Raw genomic sequence first — 12,938 nt, forward strand, 5'->3', positions numbered from 1 at the left:
AACTAAACATGTGTGGTTAGCTTATGTGGCACTTAACGAAAAATATGGATGAAGAGGTTGCTAATGCAAACAAAATAAAACTTAAGGGGGGTACTCTACAAATTCTAAAATTTCAGGTTGTAAAATCTAAACACCATTAAACTTTAGGGGTATAGTTTGCACTTTAGTCTAAAAATAAAATGGTTTTTATGCCAGGATCGGATTGCCCTATCTGATTAGGTTAGGTTGTGAAAAAATGGTCAAGCTATTTTTTTATTTATTTTTTTTACTTCAAAAGTTGTGTGTCCTAAACCACAACAACCAACCAACCAACCAACCATTCATGATTTGACAATTTCAAGGGAGTGACATTTAAAAAAAAAAAAAATTTAAAGGCAATGTGGAGTTTGAAACCTCAACTTCCATCCTCCCCTAATTAAGTGTGGTTGCATTAAGTTACACTTTGATTTTGAATACATCTAAAGTTAACTTTTTGCCAACCTATTTTTTCAAAATCAAAATTTTCTTTATGTATTTTCCTAATTTCATCAAATCAAAACCATTGATATTGTCCCTCATGCAACAATCTTGATGCATGTACGATATTATGGGACATGTGCCCCTCTAAAATAGAGTCAAGTGTTTTATTTAACTTGCATTGCATAACATTAGAAGGGATAAGCAAATTTCAGTATCGTCATTGACAAATGTCATAGGATGCTTTCCCCACATATAACCGAATTCTTAGATCTGTGTTTTGGGTTCAAGATACAATTTGACCTATCTAAGTTAAAGGATCTTATAACTCTTAGATCTTTGGCCTTATTTTAAATCAATTACGCATTGATGATCAATCACGCATTGATGATCAATCACATCTTAAAAATCTCAATAAGTGACAGGTCCATATACTATATTCATTATTCACTCCCTATACACAATCACAACCTCACAAGCACAAGTAGTGTAAACAAACAAAGATAAGCACTCACACACACTTAGAGGGATAAACAAATTATTTGACATTCTAGGATGATCAAAATTAGTGGCCCCTGTATTGACAATTGGGCTTGGTCAAGTATGAGAATTTAAAAGAGAATAAGAAAGGGATCAAGAAAAAGAGAATATGACATTCTACGTTGAAAACAACAACAACCAAAAAAAAAAAAAAAAATTCGGTCTCAACTCATAAATATATATTTTTTGGAAATTAGATACACTACCTTAGTCCCTAAATCAATTGGTTCAACGTCTATTTCTTGGTTTTATTTTGTGTACTAGTAGGTTAAATTTTCTACTTAAGCTTAAAAATATTTTCTTTTGTGTGCGTTTGTTTCTTTTAAAAAATAGTAATAATCATATTTAGACCCAAAAAAAAAAAAAATTAGACTATGTTGAACTTTCTTTTGTATTGTATAGGTTATCCACTAATTTATTCATTGACTTAAATTGGTAGTTGAAGTGTTCGGACAAAATTGCCTTATGCCCTTTTCACCCAAATTATATAGCCTTATGCTCTCTTTCCCAAACTAATTTGGAAAATGCCCCTCTTTTGAAACTCGATTTTCTCAAAATCGAGTTACAAAAGAAGGGCATTTCCCTAATTAGTTTGGGAAAAATGGCATAAGGCTATATAATTCGGGTGAAAAGGGCATAAGACCATTTTGTCCTGAAGTGTCCATATTATACGACTTTGCATGAAATTTTCTCAATTTCAATTTTTTTTTTCCTCCCTAGGGAAATCTCAGGTGCAATATTAAAAGTTCAAACAAGTGACACATATGTGAGCATCACGTTTAAAAAAAATTAAAAAATAAAATAAAATTACATGTTTAACAGGAAAAGAGTAGAAAGAATAAAAAATAAAAGAATAACTGAGTGGTAGAGAATTTGATGTGAAACATTCTTGATATTCAATTTCCAGTAATCGTTTTCCAAATTAAAATATATGACAACTCTATGTGAACATCACGTTTTTAAAGAAAGTGCATGTTTAACAGAAAGAGACAGAGTGTAGAAAGAATAGAAAATAAAAGAATAATTGAGTGGTAGAGACTTTGATGTGAAACATTATTGATATTCAATTTCTAGTAATCGCTTCCAAATTAAAATACTAGTATATGACAAGTGACAACTCTATGAAACAAGTCAAAATAAAATCACGGAGAAGAAGATAATGAATAAAATTTCTCGATTTGATTCTTGTGTGTCAACAACTGAACAATGGAGAAGCTGAGAACGAAGAAATTTCTCATTTTGATTCATATTCATATGTGTAATGATGTCTACCTAAACTGAACCAGGCTGAATACTTTGACTTGAAATCAGTATGCTGTCTAATTTTCTTTGTTCTAATTTGTAGGCTTCTATGTGAACATATATATATATATATATATATATTAAATTCAACAAAGGGGAGAAAAATAAAAGAATACTTGTCTGCACTCTGCACTAAGTAAAGTTGGCAAAATCTCCCGCACCAAACATTGTTAAATTTCTAAGTATCTTTTTCAAATTGAAATATATAGTATGACACCATGAGCTTTCTAATTTAAGATTGCATTTGAAAACTTGAATTTGAATTTTAAATGTACTGATTTTAGATATCATTTCAGATTTAAGGTTTTTATAGATTTAAAATCGTTGGTGGATTCTGTTAAATCCAAATCTTTGATCTTTTAAAATTATCCAAATAAGAAATTTGGATTTTAATCACTTAAATCCAAATCTACAAACTCAATTCTGCTATCCAAACGAGCTTAAAGGGTATGTATTAGTATTTTCAACTTCAAGAATTCAAATCCCTTGGGATTCTTGCGTTTGAAATATGAACACCTAGAGTGAAAATTCTTTCTTGATCACTCCCGGATGAAGTTTTCCTTGGCTGTGCCTGTTAGTTTCGTACGTTCCTACCTTAAAATGTCAAGTCTTTGAACAACGAGTCAAAAAAATACAAAATGTCAAAAGTCATCGCCTTACTAGAGTATTTTCAACTTCAAGAATTCAAATCCCTTGGGATTCTTGCGTTTGAAATATGAACACCTAGAGTGAAAATTCTCTCTTGATCACTCCCGGATGAAGTTTTCCTTGGCTGTGCCTGTTAGTTTCGTACGTTCCTACCTTAAAATGTCAAGTCTTTGAACAACGAGTCAAAAAAATACAAAATGTCAAAAGTCATCGCCTTACTAGAAGCGACGAAAACAAACCGACCACAGTGTAATCTCAAAGCCACTTCATCAATCAATTACTTTAATTTATAAAAATCAAGAAGATGGGAATGGACAATGAAGTTTCTCAAGCTAGAATCTTTATTCTTTTTTGAATATGAAAGGAATAATGAGAAATACTATCTACCTCAAATGAAGCTCTCTATCATCATTATCCATTATAGTAATTACACCAACACAAAACTATGGGAATAGGATCGTCATCAACCTTTGAGAAGGTATGCTCTCACATTTCCTTTGTTTTGATTGTTCTGCTCGTTTCATCATCAATTGTTGCTTCCGCATCTAAGTCCAATGAAGAAGCTGATGCTCTTGTCACATGGAAAGCCAGCCTCCAAAATGAAGATCAGTCTCAGCTATCTTCATGGACTTTGCTTCCTAATAATGCCACCAATTCTTCTACCAATCTCAATTCAAGCACTAGACCATGTACTTGGTTTGGTATTTCTTGCAACCCTGTTGGAAGTGTCATCCAAATAAATCTTACTCATTCAAGCTTGAAGGGTTCACTGCATGAGTTTTCATTTTCCTCATTTATTAATCTTGAATATGTTGATCTTAGTAAGAACTCACTCTTTGGTACCATTCCACCTCAGATTAGTAACCTCTCCAATCTCATCTATTTGAACCTGTCCATGAATCAGTTCTCTGGGAAAATCCCACCAGAAATTGGCCTACTAACAAACCTTAAGGTCTTGCGTTTGGGTATGAATAAGTTAGATGGCTCAATTCCTCAAGAAATAGGTCAGCTAAGGTCTCTTAATGTGCTTGATTTGCAAAGCAATTATCTAGATGGTCCCATACCTCCTTCTTTGGGTAATTTAAGCAATCTTGGTTACTTATGTTTCGATCAAAATTTACTATCTGGTTCCATTCCTTTAGAACTTGGAAATCTCACCAACCTGGTTGAACTTTACATAAATAACAATAGTTTAGCTGGTCCCCTCCCTACGGAAATAGGGAATTTGAAATCACTGAAATGTCTAAGCCTTCAAAAAAACAATCTTTTTGGTTCTATCCCAACATCATCATGTGAACTAGGAAATCTTACCTATATTGATCTCTCCCAGAATAGTCTTTCAGGTGCCATTCCACAAGAGATTGGACGCTTGAAGTCTCTTGTTTTTCTTCAATTGAGTGTAAATCAACTCAATGGTTCTTTTCCAAGTTCAATTGGTAATTTGAGCCAATTAGAAATTTTTTATGTTCGTGACAACCTAATCTCTGGTTCCATTCCTCAAGAGGTGGAAAATCTCATGAAGTTGACTGTGTTTCGAGTGGCCCGAAACAAATTGACAGGTAATTTGCCTCAAAATATTTGCCAAAATGGATTGCTTCGAAACTTTACTGCAAATGGTAATAATCTAACAGGTCCAATTCCCAAAAGCTTGAGAAACTGCACTACTTTATGTAGAGTTCGTCTAGATGGAAATCAACTGACTGGAAATATATCTGAAGTTTTTGGCATCTATCCAAACTTGTATTACATGAACATTGCCAACAATGAACTTCATGGTGAACTTTCACCTAACTGGGGAAGGAGCTCAATACTAACAGATCTAGAACTTGGGGGAAATAATATTAGTGGTACCATACCATCTGAGATAGGAAACATAACTAAACTAAGCGTTCTTGATCTTTCTTCAAATCATTTAGTTGGGGAGATTCCTAAGGAATTGGGAAGGTTGACTTCTTTGGTGAAGCTTATACTGAGCAACAATCAACTTTCAGGTGGTATACCTTCAGAGGTTGGATCCTTGACAAACCTTGATTATGTTGACTTGTCCAATAACAAATTGAGCAAGTCCATTCCAGGAAGTGTAGGTAGCTTCTCAAGCCTATTTTATATGAATTTGAGCTACAATGAGTTCAGCCAAGGAGTTCCAATTCAGGTGGGAAAGTTAGTTCAGTTGTCCGTGCTAGATTTGAGTCATAACCATCTCACAGGAGAGATACCAATGGAGTTTATGAACTTGCAAAGCTTGCTGAACATGAATATATCTCATAACAATTTCTCTGGTTCTCTAACAGCTTTTGAAAAACTGTATGGCTTGTTGGATGTCAACATAGCATACAATCAATTCCAGGGTCAGATTCGCAACATCAAAGCATTTCAAGATGCTCCAATTGAAGCATTGGAGGGGAACAAGGGATTGTGTGGAGAGTTGAAAGGACTACAACCTTGTCAACTGATCACCAAAGACAAAAAACAGAGAATTCATGATCTCGTGTTCACGATCATATTTCCCCTTTTGGGAGTATTTGTACTACTATTTGCATTTATGGGACTGACAAGTTTTATAAGGAAAGGGAGAAAGCCACGAAATATACAAAATGAAAACTTGTATCCCATATCAACCTTTGATGGGAAAGAAATGTATAAAGAAATTTTAGCAGCCACTGGGAATTTTGATGCTGTATATTGCCTTGGGAGTGGTGGATATGGAAGCGTTTACAAAGCACAATTGCCTTCGGGTGATATTATAGCTGTAAAGAAAATCCATGCTTCATCGTGTGACGGTGATTTGACAGATCAGAAGGAGTTTCATAATGAGATAGTGGCACTAACAGAAATTCGGCACCGAAACATTGTGAAACTATATGGTTTTTGTTCAAGCACACAACACTCGTTGTTGATGTATGAATACCTTGAGAAGGGCAGCTTGGCCACAATCCTAAGCAAAGAAGAAGAAGCTAAAGAATTGGATTGGAGTAGAAGGGTGAATATTGTTAAAGGGGTTTCACATGCCTTGGCATACATGCACCATGATTGCTCACCGCCAATTGTTCATAGAGACATATCAAGCAAGAATGTTTTGCTGGATTCTGATTATGTAGCTCATGTCTCTGATTTTGGCACTGCTAAACTTCTGAAGCAAGACTCATCAAATTGGACAAGCTTTGCAGGCACATATGGATATGTTGCGCCAGGTAAAAATTATTTACACTTTTGTGAATTTTACATTGAGTAAAGAAAGCATCAATAAATCAATAATGATGACTCTCAACTCTCCCAAATTTTGGCAGAGCTTGCTTACACTATGCAGGTGACCGAGAAATGTGATATCTATAGTTTTGGAGTTTTAGCACTTGAAGTGATCAAAGGAAGTCATCCTGGTGATTTCATCTATTCTGCATTGTCCCCATCGGCTAACATATTGCTGAAGGATGTATTGGACCAACGCCTTCAACCTCCCACGGGTGAGGTTCGAGATGAATTGATAAAGATTTTAACTATTGCAATTGCTTGCTTACATGCTAATCCACAATTTAGGCCAACCATGCTCATGATTTCTAGGCAGTTATCATCCTCAATTGTGCAGATTCCTACAACAGTCACATCTGGAGAACTAGTCAGGGTCTAAATCATAAGGCTACTATGTCTGCTGCAAACATATGCACCTGCGGACATCATCAAATAGTTTGATACCTCATAATGATTCTCTGTGTACAGACACAATCTCCATTTGTTTTTGATGTGGAGAGTGATCCATGAAGAAAAAGAAACATACACAATCCAAAATTGATGTGATTGATGTTACTTGAAAGTTGAAACCTGAGGTGTATATGGCGTTTCATGAAACAGGTATAATGTGCAAATTTGTAAGGCATACTCAGCGGTGAAGCCACATATCTCCACAAAAATCAATATACAATTAGCAATACACAAACACTAACTTGCTTAGGTGATAATTTAATTTTTTATTGATTACACATTTGTTCTTCAACCTTTTATATTTTGTTTTAAATTAGTCCATATCCTTTCAGATATTTTTATTAAGGTGATCATACTTTGTAGCTAGAACTATAAATGAACCAAACCATTCATATATATTTTGGGCTTTGCTCGATAAAATGTCTATTTATATTTATTTGTTTATAAATAAATCAAGCTTGATCCTTAGTTTTAGTCTTGTTTAATAAACGAGTTGAGGCCAAGCAAAAATAAATTTCTTCATGAACAGGCTTGTAAATAATAGGGTTTGATAGACAACAAACCAAGCCTAGGCTAATTTATGGGCATAGTAATAAGCTTGATATGAACTTTGAACAATATAAACCTATATTTTACTAAGCCTATTAATAATTGTGAGTTAAGAACACTTATCCAAACCAAATGGACTTAGCAATATGTTTAATATGGGCTTAATAATGTACTTATATTGGATCTAGAGCTCAAAAGCTTGATATTGAACTCGAGCTCTACTTGACTAAAGAATCAAGTCAATCTCAAGTTTTTGGAATTTTTGACGAGCTTATGCTCAAACATTATTTGTAAGCATGGTTCGAACACAAGTCAAGCTTGACTATTTTACTTTTGTTGTCAAGCCAATCTTAAACATTCGATACTTGATAACTCTCAACTCGTTTACAACCTTATTTGTTGCTAGAGGCATTACATCGATTAAAGAGTACTAGTAAGTTGCCCGTGCGATGCACAAATAATTTTGTGATATTTTATGTAAGACAGTTTTGAATAATGTTGTGCAAATATTATAAAGAAAAAGTAAATTAAATTAGAGTAAAGAAACATATACATTTTGAGATATTAAAAATTAGTTTTGTAGTTTTACTGCATATTTGTAGCCTTCTTAAGATAAGATTTAAAAAAAAAAATTCATGAAACCAAAAATAAATGCAAAAAAGTAACAGAACTATGAAAGTCAATTAATTTGTGTTGTGTTCACATATTTCATACCATGAAATGAAAGTATGCCAAACTCTCTGACCGTTTTCCACTCATTGATAGTGCGGCATTAAGACATGGTGTGGGCAATCTTAAGCATTCAATACTCGATAACTCTCAACTCGTTTACAACCTTATTTGTTGCTGGAAGCATTACATCGATTAAAGAGTACTAGTATTGCACGGATAATTTTGTGATATTTTATGTAAGACAATTTTGAATAATGTTGTGCATATATTATAAAGAAAAAGTAAACTAAATTAGAATAAAGAAACATATATATATATATATATATTTTTTTTTTTTTTTTCAGATATTAAAAATTAGTGTAATAGCTTCACTGCATATTTGTTGCCTTCTTAATGTAAGATTTTTTTTTTAAAAAAAAAATCATAAAACCAAAAATAAATGCAAAAAAGTAACGGGACTATGAAAGTCAATTAATTTGTTTTGAATTCACATATTTCATACCATAAAATGAAAGTATGCCCAACTCTCTTATTGCTTTCCACTTATCGATAGTGCGACATTAAGACATGGTGTGGGCAAGTATGTATACATGTGTCGTATAAATGATTTAAAATTAAACCATGGTAGAATATGGCTTTACATTGCGCACTCAATATTCTCTCTACTTATATACCCAAAACAAAAACCATCCAACCAAATTACCTAAACCCAAATCATATTTAAGACCCTAAATAAAAAATAAAAGGGAAAAAAAAATACCCATAGGGGTTTCGGCGTCTTGATAATAGTGGGAGGCCAGTATAATGGAGGTGGTAACCACTCAAATTCCTCTTTCTCTCTATTTCAAATGTTTTGTTAGTTTCAGGTCTCTTATTTTGGTAATATATAGTTAAACAATGCGTTTTTTTTATAACAATCCACAATATTTTTATGTCTCTCTATCTCTTTCTAGGCCCTTATCTGATTAGCTATTACTATTAGCTCTTACTTATTTTATTTTATTAAAAAAAAGAACTAAAACAGTGGGTATGCTAAAACACATGAAGAATAGAGAAAGGTATGGTGTGAGCTTAGGTAATTAATGAGATATTAATGAAATAATAGTAAAATAAATTAATGTGAACTTTTGGGTAATAGTAAAAAAAAAAAAAAAAAAATCCTTAATAAAAGAGGTAAAAAATGCTAAATGCAAAATTAAAGCACCATTTGGCAGGACTTCATGTAGTCTCACATGAGGTCTCTACTTTTATATATATATATTGATTGATGATTGATTGCTTATTTAGTATTTATTTGAGTATATGTGATTCATACTCATTTGTTTACGGTCTATCTGTAACTAGAGACATTGAATTGATTAAAGGGTATTCTTTGTATTTATGTGAGCATGTGTGATTCATAGTCTTTCAAATTAATATTAGCGATCAAGATATTTTTGTAGGATCATAGAGTTTTTTTTTTAATTAAATAAAATTGAATGATGGAAAAGTTAGTAAAAACAAATAAACAGGATTGTATGTGTAAATATTATGAGTGATAACTCCCCTAAGATATTGGGGTTTTGTGGCCCATATTGGTATCAAACCATGCATTGTGGGTAAAGACTTCTGTTCTTTTTTTTGATTGGATAATCAAATCTTCTTTTGCTTTCTTTTGTTTCCAGAATGACACTTTGATGATTTGATGGAGCTACACATCCAACATGTAATCCAAAAAAAAAGAAAAAAAAGAGGATCTTAATTAAATTCTAAAGGATGTTTCTTTGGCAGAGCTTGCTTAAACAATGTAGGTGACCGAGAAATGTGATTTCTATAGTTTTGGTGTATTAGCACTTGAAGTGATCAAAGGAAATCATCTTGGTGATTTCATCTATTTTGCATTGTCCCCATCGGCTAACATATTGCTGAAGGATGTATTGGACCAACGCCTTCAACCTTCCACGGGTCAAGTTCAGGATGAACTGATAAAGATTGCAACTATTGCAACTGCTTGCTTACATGCTAAGCCACAATCTAGGCCAACCATGCTCATGATTTCTAGGCGGTTATCATCCTCAATTATGCAGATTCCTACAACAGTCTCACCTGGACAACTTGTCTGGGCCTAAATCATAAGGCTACTATGTCTGCTGCGAACATATGTGATTGCTTTTGATGTGGAGAGTGATCCAAGAAGAGAAAAGAAACATACAAAATCTAAAACTGATGTGATTGATGTTACTTGAAAGTTGAAACTTGAGGTATATAATATGGCATTTCATGAAACATGTATAAATGTGCAAACTTGTAAGGTGTACTCATCAATGAACCTATATATCACAAATTTAGCATATATTTGTACAAAAAGCAATGAAAAATTTGCAATACACAATCACTAACCTAATGAGGAATTAATTTAATTTTGGTTCAATTACGTATTTAGTTCTCAACCTTTGTCCTATGTTTTAAAATGATCCATTACCTTTTTAATGTTTTAATTTAGTCCTTAATATTTTATGTGTAAAAAATGTATTTACTGACGACTAATGTATAGAAAATATGACATGACAAACAGAAATTAATGAAATTCTTAATTGCTTTGGAGGATACAATGTAATATGAATAAGAAAGAAATCTTGAGTTGACTAGAGGAGACTTAAAGGAAATCCTGAAAAACACTCTAAATATTCAAATTTAAAAAAATTTACAAAACCAAATTCTATGAACTCTAGCAAACGTCCTAGAATACACAAGGGACTTATTCTGACTATAAATTGAAAATTGTAACAAAATAAATTAGTATATATAATATATAGCAAAATTGACCAAATGAAAGTATAAAAGATGGAATTTGCTCAAAAAGAGGCATAAGTCTTCGCCGTAAAGGGATGAGTTTTGATCTCAAATATTCTCTTCTGATCCCCAAATTTCACACAATTCTATTATTTGTTCTAATGATTTCTACTAAACTTTTCTACTTTTTGAATTTCTTTGTATTAAGTATTAACTTCTAACAGTTTCTTTACTCGAAAGTCTGTACTATACGTTTTACATCACTGCAATACCACCAAAACAAATCAAAAGTAATAGTTATTTTATTCTATTTTCTTATATTTCTTATAATATTAATTAATATTCCAATGTTATTACTACTGCCGTCAAACATGCCAACTCTGATCTCCTTGGTATATGAGGCTATCACTGTCACAAATGAATGGATTACAACTACAATCACATCAAATCTTGTTGTCCTCGTTACCTTTATTTGGTGATAATTCACCTCATTATCCAATAATCCATGCTTCCGGGTCAAAAAGAAAATCTCAACTTTTTTCTAACTTTGTTAACATATGATTTTCGTGGGCCGCGTCTGAGAACTTACCAATGAAGAAAGTGAGGGTGCAAAAAATATTACAAAAACATTATTAAAAAAAAAGGACAACAAATGTGAACTTTGGCCAACAAACAGTTGGCTAACAATAGAATAACAAGTAACGGGTATATGGCCTTTGCGTAGGCATAAGGTTAAAATAAAGCGTGTTTTTCTTAATAAGTTGATTAAATACTCTATTGCCAAGAGTGTAGGACTGTAAATGAATTAAACTGTTTATAAATAAATTAGACTCGCCTTAATAAAAAGTTCGTTTATATTTGTTTCTTTATACAAATAAGTCAAGCTTGATCTTTAGTTTTAGGCTTTTTAACAAACATGTCAAGCTCAAGCATAAAAAGATTAATCATGAACAAGCTTGTGAATAATAGGTTTTAATAGACAACAACCAAGCCTAGGCTAATTTATGGGCTTAGTTTAAGTTTCACATGAGCTTGAAAAATATAAACTCATATCTTACTAAGTCTATAATTAATTGGGAGTTAGGAACACTTGTCCAAACCAAATGGACTTAACAGTATGCTTAATATGGGTTTGCTAATATACTTTTGTTGGATCTCGAGCTCAAGAGCTTAATTTTGAGCTTGAGCTAAACATGACTAATAAATCAAGTCGAACTCAAGCTTTTGGAATTTTTTGACAAGCTTATATTCAAACATTGTTGGTAGGCTTGGCTCGAGCTCGAACTTGAGCTCGAGCTTGAATTGAGCTTAAACATTTTGCTTTTGATGTCAAGCCAAGCTCGAATATTCAACACTTGATAAAGCTCGGCTAACCCTATTTGTAGTCAAAGGCATTGCATCAATTAAAAAGTATTATTTAGTATTTACTTGAACATGTGTGATTCATAGTCTATTTGGAGCCAGAGGCATTTCATTAATTAAAAAGTATTATTTTGTATTTACGTGAGCATGTGTGATTCATAATCAATTAATATTGACAATCTAGATATTTGCGTAGGATATAGAGTTTTTTTTTTTTTTTAATTAAACAAAATTGAATAATGGAAAAGTTAATAAAAATAATTAAACAGGATTGTAGGTATAAATATTATGAGTGATAACTCCCCTAAGATATTGGGGTTTTGTGGCCCATATTGGTCAACTATGCATTGCGGGTGAAGACTCCATTCGTCTTCTGTTCTTTCTATGATTGGATAATCAAATCTCCTTTTTTCCTTCTTTTGTTTCAGGAATGACACTTCGATGATTTGATGGGGGCTACATATCCAATTTGTAATCCATTCCTTGCACCTGGATCAAAAAGTATCTTAATTAAGACGTTTAAAGGTTAATATTCCATGCGCCTTTTCTTAGTCATCAATCATTATTCAAATTAAACACTAACTAAACACGTGTAAATTCTCTGGTTTCTTTGCATCAAGTTCCAAATTTTATTCTTGCTATAAAAAAAACAGTTCAAATTTTATTGGCCGAAGATATCTGAAACTTTTGAAAATGTTTTATATATATATATATATATATATGTGTGTGTGTTTATTTATTTGTTTAAATTGAAAGTTTTCTCATGAGAGATTTAAGTATTGCATATTTCTAGCATCAGATCGTTATGTTGGTCATAAAAGAGTAGATAATTACCGCTGCTTTGTTTCTAAGTTACCTAAGCCATTTCTCGTACCAGAATGAAGTGTACTAAAATGAAGTATTTTAGTGTATTTGGTCAACTTTATTTGTTACAAGGTCCT

At 32.5% G+C, this 12,938-nt stretch overlaps 1 protein-coding gene across 3 annotated transcripts; it reads left to right on the top strand.

Annotated features, from left to right (window-relative positions):
* Window positions 1–3,263: 3,263 nt before the first annotated feature.
* Window positions 3,264–7,076, top strand: LOC126709891 (MDIS1-interacting receptor like kinase 2-like). Of its 3 annotated transcripts, none has more exons than XM_050410256.1 (3): window positions 3,264–6,137; window positions 6,234–6,407; window positions 6,509–7,076. In XM_050410256.1, the coding sequence occupies exons 1-3, from the start codon at window positions 3,392–3,394 to the stop codon at window positions 6,631–6,633; spliced, it is 3,045 nt and encodes a 1,014-aa protein (XP_050266213.1). In that variant the 5' UTR covers window positions 3,264–3,391; the 3' UTR covers window positions 6,634–7,076. The 3 variants fall into 3 exon arrangements, with proteins under 3 accessions (XP_050266213.1, XP_050266214.1, XP_050266212.1); XM_050410257.1 differs by having other exon boundaries at window positions 6,530–7,076; XM_050410255.1 differs by having other exon boundaries at window positions 6,234–7,076.
* The last annotated feature ends 5,862 nt before the right edge of the window (window positions 7,077–12,938 follow it).

The sequence above is a fragment of the Quercus robur genome, chromosome 12, assembly GCF_932294415.1.
Source record: "Quercus robur chromosome 12, dhQueRobu3.1, whole genome shotgun sequence".
Classification (NCBI taxonomy): domain Eukaryota; kingdom Viridiplantae; phylum Streptophyta; class Magnoliopsida; order Fagales; family Fagaceae; genus Quercus; species Quercus robur.

What these genes read in the sequence shown, in the direction of transcription:
- LOC126709891 (XM_050410255.1), top strand. Translation starts at nt 3,392, where the DNA reads ATGGGAATAGGATCGTCATCAACCTTTGAGAAGGTATGCTCTCACATT. An exon ending in ATATGGATATGTTGCGCCAG is followed by an intron (nt 6,138 to 6,233) that starts GTAAAAATTATT and finishes AAATTTTGGCAG; the next exon opens with AGCTTGCTTACACTATGCAG.